At 54.6% G+C, this 9,740-nt stretch overlaps 1 protein-coding gene across 1 annotated transcript in view; it reads right to left on the reverse strand.

Annotated features, from left to right (window-relative positions):
- Positions 1-875: 875 nt before the first annotated feature.
- SCAF1 (SR-related CTD associated factor 1) overlaps positions 876-9,740 on the reverse strand; it is a 16,606-nt gene continuing 7,741 nt past the window's right edge. The window contains exons 6-10 of the mRNA XM_023736277.1: positions 8,248-9,740; positions 7,610-7,692; positions 7,164-7,382; positions 1,602-1,730; positions 876-1,302 (exon numbers count right to left, since the gene is read on the reverse strand). The exon at positions 8,248-9,740 is cut by the window's right edge and continues 1,357 nt beyond it. Of these exons, the coding sequence (XP_023592045.1) occupies positions 1,111-1,302; positions 1,602-1,730; positions 7,164-7,382; positions 7,610-7,692; positions 8,248-9,740 (2,116 nt within the window). The 3' untranslated portion in view covers positions 876-1,110. The remainder of the gene's footprint in view (positions 1,303-1,601; positions 1,731-7,163; positions 7,383-7,609; positions 7,693-8,247) is intronic.

Consider the following 9,740-nt stretch of genomic DNA (forward strand, 5'->3'; position numbering starts at 1 on the left):
CCCACATGTGCAAGCCACTCGTGACCCAATACTCACTGCACACCTGCAGGGGGGCAGCTGATGTTTGTCACTTCCTTACACCCTCCCAGTGACCTGGTGAGGAAGGGACAGTCACCCCCATCTTACAGACTGAGACGCTGAGGTTTGCAGAGGGGCAGAGGTCACAGGTAGGAAATAGGAGATGACCCGAATCAATGTCCACTTCCTGAGCTGGCCCTCAGTGCTCAGCTTGCTGGCCTAGAATGACTTGGATGGATGTTCAGCGAGCAGAGCTCTCCCCACCCAGACTTTCCCATCTTGGGGAGACTTGGGCACCCCCCAACTTGACCCAAATCCTGCTGCAAGACCTCAGCAAGTCCCGTCTCCTACCTGGGCCTCGGCACCATCCATGACTCGCCACGTGGCCCTGGCCGCTCTGTGCCTCGGTTTCCCTCACCATCCCGGGAGGGTGGATTAAGTCACCCCACCCTCATAGGACTGCTGAAGAGAATCCAACTCAATGGGGGACAAACAGACCACTTCTGGGGGCCATTCTGAGGTAGCAAACAGCACCCAGATACCCCAAGCCTGGAAGACACTGGTCAGTGGGGCCTGGGACCCCGGAACTCTACCACCACCACAGTCTATTAACAGCTAAGGTTTACCAACAGCTCACTACACACTGGGCATTATTCTAAGTGCTTTCTCTGCCTGTGTCTTGCTTAACCCTCACAAGGGAGGGCTATTACTGTGCCCATCTTACAGATGAGAAAACTGAGACCCTGAAAGCAGAATGCACAAGTCCACAGAGTGTAGTCTCCAGGCCACCCACCTTCAGGACTCAGGACAATTTGTCTCCAAGAAGAAAGGGCTAAAAGCATGGCTCAGGGGTAACATTTCATGAAATCTTTAATGAAATTGAGGGCAAGGGACATGAACAGAGAGTGGGGCAATGGGGATAAGCTTGGGGGAAGGGAGATGGGCAGGGGACTGGAAAGGGCGGGGGGCTCTCTTCCCCACAGCAACCTTCCCCTGATCATCCCACTGACAGGGAGAGGAAGCAGGGAGGCGGAGCCATAAATATGTCCAGATTCTCGAAGAGGCAAGTGAGGGGTAGGATGGCTGGGGGCCTCAGAGAGGGGGCAGGGGCAGGCCTGGGCCACCCTTGTCAGGGGGCCCTGGCTCCTTGGGTGGCCGAGGGGGTCCTGGGGGGTCCCCGGGCTTGCGGCCGTGCTTGCGGAAGTAGCGGTAGCGTTGGACGTAGGCCCGTACCAGGTTGCTCACCTTCACCGGGTTGATCTCCCCGCTTTTGCTGTGGCAGATCTAGGGGGGCGAGGGGGCAACTGGAGTCACTGCCACCCCGTGCGGCCCTCCACCCAGGACTGTGGGGCTCAGCTTGGGACTGGAATGGGAGCCGGTCCCCAAAATCCAGGCCAACATCCCCACTCATCCCCCGACGAGCTCACGACACCAGTGGAACAGGCCTGGAGGGTGGCATGAGGCCATCCCACCACCTCAACTTGACTGTACCCTGCCCCTCTGACCTGCACCCTTGTATCTCTGCACATGTCCGTTTCCCCATCTCTTCCTCTATCCCCGTCTATCTCCTGTCTGTGCCCCACCTTGTGGACGGCCTTCCTCAGGATGTCCTTGTACTCCTCCTTGGTGATGTCCTTCTTCTGGTAGTACGGCTTGATAGCCAGCTTCACCTCCTCCACTGCCCGCTCCTGCGTGTGCAGCTTCTTCAGATACTGTTGGGGGGGCAGATGGGACAGAGACGGTCACCTGAGTCCTGCAGAACTCTGGGCTCCACTCACCTCTACCTGCCCGCCCCCTTGGTGAGCAATCTACACCTCGAGGTGGAAGTCCTGCTCTAGCGTCTGCCCTGTGCTCCCCTTGCTGCAGTCACCCTGACGACAGGACAGGCCTGGATATGGCACTGAGCCTCCTCTGGGCTGAGCCCCAGGCTGTCCCAGGCCTGACCATGACCAGTACATACGTTTTCCTTGCCCTCACAAAGGTTGCAGTCTGGTGGGGGGACAGATGTTAGTGAAGCCATTACCACCATCTGTCATTGTGAGGTGATGGATTGTTTTTATATGGCCTTTCTCTCCATGGTCTTGTAATTCCCAACAAATAACTGGGTGGGACTGTGCAAATGAGGTGCTTGTGGCCCACCAAAAGGATTGGATAGTTTCCTAATAATGCAAATAAGATGCATGACACCCTTGTAGGGGTGGGACAATACAAAGAAGGTGTATAGAACCCTCACAAGGGTATTGGTCGGTTCAGCCATCCTGCTAGGCTTAAAATGAGCCATCCCAGAAGTAGACGGGGTCCTCATTAACACCAAGAAGAGATGGGAGCTAAGTGTGTCCTTTGGACCCAGGGTCCCTGTGCTGAGAACCTCCTAGACCCAGGCAACAGAGAGAGAGCTGTTAACACCGGAGACAGCACAAGACAGTGAGAAGCGGCGGCAGAGAAACGGCAGCAGCAGAATCAGGAGACTGGTGCAAGATGGCACAGTGGGCTTCCTGGCCCATAGTGCAGGGGCCAACCCACAAAGCAAAAGAGCTAAATGCCTTCAGGCTGAGGCTTGCTGGTGAAGTAGGGTGCCTCTGGACACTTACTGGTGGAGCTAAAGAGCTTTTAACACTTGCCCAAGCAGTGCAGAAGCCAGCCTGAGGGGCAGAGGGCCAGAGAGACCTGCTTCCAGGCACAGCTGAGAAGCTGTCCTGACAGAAGAACTGTATCCTGAGTTGCTCCTGATCCTGAACCGTACCCTGTTACTACCCTAACAAACCCCATAATTGTGAGTATGGACTGTGAGTTGTGTGGCTATTGCCAACGAATTATTGAACTCAGAGAAACAGAGTGTGCTGTGGGAGGGACAGCTGGTGTCAGAACTGGTAAAAAGGTTGGAGACGAGGTATGTCTGACCTCCGCCTCATAGAAATCAGCCTTGGGTTTTGACGCTAATAATGATTCTCCTACCACCTTGTGAAGTTAGATGGGAAGGTCCAACGCCCCCACACCACCATTTTTGCAGTCATCAGACCCAGCAGGGCTTATTCTGATGGCAGCTGGAACCTGTTGCCAGGCCTTTCCGTGGGGGATGATGAGATCTAGTTCTGGCTGCTGAGTGGATGGCAGGGCTGGAGATACGGGGGAGGGGGTGCAGGATTCTGGCAGGAAGGACAAGAGAGGCTGGTGTGGCTGAGCTCGAGGCAGCTGGGATGTTGCGAGTGCAGGGTGGCTGTTGGGCACGCTGGCTTGGGGGAATCCCTGAGAACTGGGGCGAGTGGCCGCTCCTATGGGGCTGAGTGAGATGGCACACAGAGGATGTAGCACTGGCCGGGCCCAGAGCAGGCACTCAAGCCTTGGGGTCTGTGCTGCTCTGAGGTGGATGGCTGTGGGGACTGAGAGGGTAATGGACAGGGAGCCAGGAGAAAGCAGAGCCTCCTGAGATGGGCCCTCTGCCTGTGGCTGGCAGCTGAAGGAAGACCGAGGCCCTGCGGGTGGACTGCTAAATCCCTCTGTGCCTCAGGGCAGAGCTCAGCAAAAACAGGGAGAGAGACTCCCAAGCAGGGGATGAAGCCACCGAGCACTAGCCCTGGGGATGTCACCAGTCTAAGTGCCTTCTCCCCTACTGCCCCAGGGCCAAGGCAAGATGGGAGTAGATAACTGAGGCCTAGGGCAGGTAGATAAACTGAGGCCTGGCACCACAGCTAACAGCCTTCAGGGGCCAACATATCTCAGACTAGACCAGCCTCCCACCTGTTGGGCTTACCTGCCAGGACACCTGCAGGTGCTAGAAGGGAACTTGGGCTTCCTGAGCCTGCCAGGAGCGGGTTTCTCAAGAGATGCAGCCCACAGAAAGGGTCGTTCCCAACACCTGCCTCAAATGTGGTGGAGGAGGACAATGGGCCGAAAACATACAGGGGCTCGGCAGCTGGTTACAGGGCCCTTCCTGTCCCCATCCTGCCACACATGGCATGTGCCAGGGACAGGTGGCTGTCTATGCCGGGCCGCACCCTACCCACCCCATTCTTAGGTAGGCACTTTTTGGGGCTTTATTCTGCCTCCCCTGTGGCACTGCACATCAGGGGTCAAGGTGGGTGGCACCGCCACCTGGCTACAGGCAGTTGGACCATAATCATCTAGATCTGACCTAAAGACAAACGGCCCCCAGAGCCCGGAGCAGGGGTCAGATGTTGTGTGTGAACAAAAACCCATGTCTGTATTTGCCTGAAACCATCCCTCCTGCTTCCGCATGGGAACAACATCTGGATTTTTCTTTTGAAAACCACCCTCTCCCACTAACACAAAAAGATGGGGAGGCCGAGAAAGAGAACTGGGTAATCAAGAAGGGGTAGACTGTGTTGTTGCTGGGTGCCACTGAGTCGATTCCAACTCATGGCAACCCCATGTGATGGAGAAGAACTGCCCCATACCATAGAGTTTTCTTAGCTGTAATCTTTACGGGAGCAGATGGCTAGGCCTTTCTTTTGCAGAGCTGCTGGGTGGGTTGCAACCACCAACCTTTCCGTTAGCAGCCAAGCACTTAACCATGAAGGTAGACTGTAGTGGGTGTAATGTGTATGTGTGTGTATATATGTGTGTACACACACATGCATATACACACACACAATAATATACGCATATGTTCTTGTTGTTAGGTGTTGTCAAGTTGGTTCCAACTCATAGCAACCCTATGCACAACAGAAAGAAACACACTGTCTGGTCCTGCACCATTCTCCCAACTGTTGCTATGCTTGAGCCCATTATTGCAGCCACTGTGTCAATCCATCTCATTGAGGGTCTTCCTCTTTTTGCTGACCCTCTACTTTACCAAGTATGACGTCCTTCTCCAGGGACTGGTCCCTCCTGATAACATGTCCGAAGTATGTGAGACGAAGTCTCACCATCCTTGCTTCTAAGGAGCATTCTGGTTGTACTTCTTTCAAGACAGATTTGTTCATTCTTATATTCAACATTCTTCGCCAACACCACAACTCAAAGGCGTCAACTCTTCTTCGGTTTTCCTTATTCATTGTCCAGCTTTCGCATGCTTATGAGGCGGCTGAAAACACCATGGCTTGGGTCAGGCACACCTTAGTCCTCAAGATGACATCTTTGCTTTTTAACACTTTAAAGAGATCTCTTGCAGCCAATTTGCCCAATGCAATTGTGTCGTCTGATTGCCTGACTGCTGCTTCCATAGATGTTGATTATGGATGCAAGCAAAACGAAATTCTTGACAACCTCAATCTTTTCTCCGTTTATCACGATGTTGCTTATTGGTCCAGTTGTGAGGATTTTTGTTTTCTTTAAGTTGAAGTGTAATCCATACTGAAGGCTATAGTCTTTGATCTTCATCAGTAAGTGCTTCAAGTCCTCTTCACTTTCAGCAAGCAAGGTTATGTCATGTGCGTATCCCAGGTTGTTAGTAAGTCTTCCTCCACCCTGATGCCTCATTCTTCTTCATACAGTCCAGCTTGTTGGATTATTTGCTCAACATACAGACTGAATAGGTATGGTGAAAGGATACAACCCTGACGCACACCTTTCCTGACTTTAAACCCTGCAGTATCCCCTTGTTCTGTTCCAACAACTGCCTCTTGATCCACATACAGATTCCTCATGCGCACAATTAAGTGTTCTGGAATTCCCATTCTCCACAATGTTATCCATAATTTGTTATGATCCACACAGTTGAATGCCTTTGCATAGCCAATAAAACACAGGTAAACATCTTTCTGGTATTCTCTGCTTTCAGCCAGGATCCATCTGACATCAGCCATGATATCCCTGGTTTCACATCCTCTTCTAAATCCGGCTTGAATTTCTGGCAGTTCTCTGTCGATACACTGCTGCAGCTGCTTTTGAATGATCTTCAGCGAAATTTTTGCTTGCGTGAGATATTAATGATATTGTTCAATAATTTCCACATTCAGCTGGATCACCTTTATTGGGAATAGGTATAAATATGGATCTCTTCCAGTCGGTTGGCCAGGTAGCTGTCTTCCAAATTTCTTGGCACAGACAACTGGGCACTTCCAGTGCTGCATCCATTTGCTGAAATATCTCAATTGGTATTCTGTCAATTCCCAGAGCCTTGTTTTTTGCCAATGCCTTCAGTGCCGCTTGGACTTCTTCATTCAGTACCATCAGTTCCTAATCATGTTACCTCCTGAAATGGCTGAACGTTGACCAATTCCTTTTGGTACAGTGACTCTGTATTAACCTTCTTTTGATGTTTCCTGCATCGTTTAATATATATGCATATACACATACACGATAATATATACATACATATAAGAGAATCACTTCTCGTTATTTGTGGTTATTTTCTATAAAGCCACCACAAACACTAAATTAGCAAATACTGAACCACTGCTCCAGGGGAAATACAGGGTTAGGTTTCTGCGAGCCTCTGCTTACAACATTTACGTCAACTGGTCAATATGTCACCTTGGTTTATGTCTGTTTCTGTTCAAAAACACCTATCTAATAGAGATTGTTAATTCGCTGGCATTGAACTCATGGCCAGAAGCACCATAACTCGTGCCTGAACGAAGCTCATCTTTCCCACGTTATTTTCTCCATAAGCCACATCACAGCCTTCTTGCACTTAGGAACAGTAGACAGCACTTCAGCATTGTGCTTGGGGGCTGTTTTAAACAGTGAAATCACCAGAAAAAAGTACAGCAATGCAAAAAACATGACACTAAATAGATCACAAAATGGACACTCATTTACAGGCTGAGGCAGAAACAAGAAGGCAGGGCACCGCCTTGTTCTACCTCCGCTGGAAATGTGCACGTTGAGCTACATACACACACTCTTTGCCACCTGCGTGTATCCGCGACTGACTGGGAAAGTGCCACAGGTATTGGTTTGGGGGTTACAAATAGATTTTAGTGTGAATAGGTGAATTTGCAGATGTGGAATGAATAACGAGGATCTACTGTATTCTAGTTTTTGAACACGCCCAGCATCCAGTTTCCATTCACCTGTCTGAGTGGGATTCTAGTTCCTCACAGTCTTAGGAACTCCGTTTCAAAGCCCCTATCAGCTTTTATCAGCAAGGACGTTCTCTCTGGGCCCCCGCACCTCAGCATCTGTCTCCGTCCCTGTCCTCTGTGAAATGTTACCATCGACCTATCCCATCCCTAGCTCACCTTGTCTGTGTCCCCGCGTCCCTCGGAGCTGCTGCTGCCTTCTCTCTTGTCAGATGCTGCAGCCAGCCCAGTAGGGGTGGGTGGGGTTGAGCCACAGCCCCCCAGGGGGAGGCTGCCAGGAAGCAGGTAACTGGAGGGGCCAGGGGGCAGGCCTAGAGAGGTGGGTACAGGAGCTGGGGTCACCCCCAGACCTGAAGGGGGCTTCCTGTGGCTGAGGATCTGTGGGAAGAGGTTGGAGAGAGGATAAGTAAATGGAAGTGGAAGAGAGATGGGAATGTGTGCCCCCCCACCCCCCACCCCCATTTTCCCAACAGCCCCGGGGCCACAGGCTCCTCTAGTGGCGGATACCTTGCCCCCAAGGCCTGCTGGGAGTTGTAGTTCCTCTCCTGGCCCGAGGCCGGGGATAAGAGGAGGGGCTGCAGGGACTCCTCCCAAGGGGAGCCCACCTGGTTGGTGGCCTGGATCAGCTCCTGGGCCTTTGCTCGGCTGGCCAGGTTGGCTTCTTCCATCTTGAAAAGAAGTGCAGTCACTGCAAGAGGCAAAGGGACAAGGAGAGGGAAGGAGTTGACATGGGAGAAAACAGTAACACTCCCCTGAAACCCACCATCCAGCCTGGGTCCCTGGACAGGCCATGGGGCCTCACTCTTAAAGCTGGAAGAGGGGCCTTGGCTGCTGAGAGAAACCCCCACCTATCTGGTAATGTTCTTGGCACTCCAGCTGTGTGGGTAGGGGGAGGTATGGCCTGGTGACTTGGTGATGAGGTGGTAGCAGGAGTGAGATAGTGTCTCCTGACCCCTGCACCCAGGCCTGGGCTCTCTCCCTACTTTCAGGGTCTGGCAGGGGCTGTTAGGAGGCCCACCCCCTCCTGCTCACCATTCTCCCTGTTCCCTCCAACAAGTTCACCTGGCTAGCTCTAAGCGTACCCCAGGACACGCCTACCCCCCAGTCTAGGCCAGCCTCAGCCTGTTCCCATCTGCTGCACTCTCCTCCTGTGCCCAAACACCTAAGATATCTCTGGAAGGTCTTGAGCATCCCAATCTCACACAGGCCCACCCAGTCTGCCCCAGCCCCCAGGGATACTCACGGGCCAAGACACCACTGGTGGTGCAGTCCACACCAGCTGGCAGGTTCCAGGGCATGGGCGGGGGCAGCGTGGGCAGCTGGGAGACGCGGGTGGCTGGTCCGTCCTCGGCCCCAGAGTCACCGGCGGTGGAGCCTGCACTCGGGGCAGCACTGGGAGCGGCTGCAGCTGTGCTGGTGGCTGTGGTGGTAGCAGGCTGCTGCTCCTCCTCTTCCTCTTCCTCCTCCTCTTCTTCCTCCTCCTCCTCCTCGGCCCCACCCCGAACCCCAGCCTCCTCACTGGCCTCTTCAGGCAAGAAGGAGACCTCAGGTGTCTTGCAGCTACTGTCCACGGTCTGGGAGTCAGGGGTGAGCACAGGGGGTGCAGGGGCCACCTTGGGGGGAGGGGTGCTGGGCACCTTGGCAGCCCGCTCCTCTCCAGACCAGGATGTTTCTTCGGCACCCTTGGCCCCAGTGCCCTGACTGCAGCTATCTGCCTTGGACTTCTTCAGCGTCACAGGGCCACCAACACTGCTGCTCCCCCCACTCCGCACCTTTTTCCGGGTCTTGGATGGCTTCGTCTTTCCCTTGGTCCCCTTGGCTTTCTTGGCCCCGGCCTTGACCTTGACCTTGGTCTTCTTGGGCTTGGTACTGCCCGGTGCAGCTTTGGCCACCTCGGCAGGGGCCCGCTCATCAGGCTTGAGGAAGGGGGAGCGGCTCTCGCGGTCACGGCTGAACTTGACGCCGATGGAGCCCAGGCCGGCTGATGTGGCCTCCTTGGCTGGGGTGGTGCTGCTGACACCCTCACGGATCAGCACGGCCACCTTGGACTGCAGCTTCACCTTCCGGGAGGAGCAGGAGGAGGATGAGGAGGATGAGCCGGAGCCACTGCTGACCGGCGGCTTCGGTGGGGGCCCTGAGGTGGGCACCGACTCCTTGGGGGGTCGGGCCTTCTTGGATGACCTATCCCTGTCCCTGTCTCGGTCACCGCCGTCCAACGCCTTCCGCCGCGACCCCTTCTCACGGGAGGAGGAGGCCGCCCTGGACCGGCGCCGATCCTTCTCACTGCTCTTGCCGCCCCGTTCCTCGCCACTCAATCCTTCCGAGTCATACAAGACCTCGCGCTTGGGTGACGAGGTTGGGGCCGGCGAGGAGCCCCGGGGGTCAGACTTGTCGGGCCGGCCCACCGTGATGGTCCGCTTGATGGCAAAAAGGTCATGGTCTGTGAGGTCCTGGATGGAGGGTGGCACAGCCCCCCGGCGGCGGCTGTCCCGATCGCTGCCAGATATAGTGGAGCCCGAGGGTGGTGGAGCAAGGACCGAGGCCTTCTCTGTGCCACCATCCCCAGACCGCTTCTCACCCCGCGACCGTGACCGCTTCTTCTTCTTCTTGCTGCTGCCGCCGTCCCGGTGCTTGCCGCGGTGCCGCTCCCGCCGCGAGGACGAGGATGAGGAGGTGGCTGGTGGTGGGGACGCTGACCGCCGGCGCCGGCGCCGCTTCTCCCGGGAGCGGGAGCGG

The sequence above is a fragment of the Trichechus manatus genome, unplaced genomic scaffold (genome assembly GCF_000243295.1).
Source record: "Trichechus manatus latirostris isolate Lorelei unplaced genomic scaffold, TriManLat1.0 scaffold00087, whole genome shotgun sequence".
Taxonomy (NCBI): domain Eukaryota; kingdom Metazoa; phylum Chordata; class Mammalia; order Sirenia; family Trichechidae; genus Trichechus; species Trichechus manatus.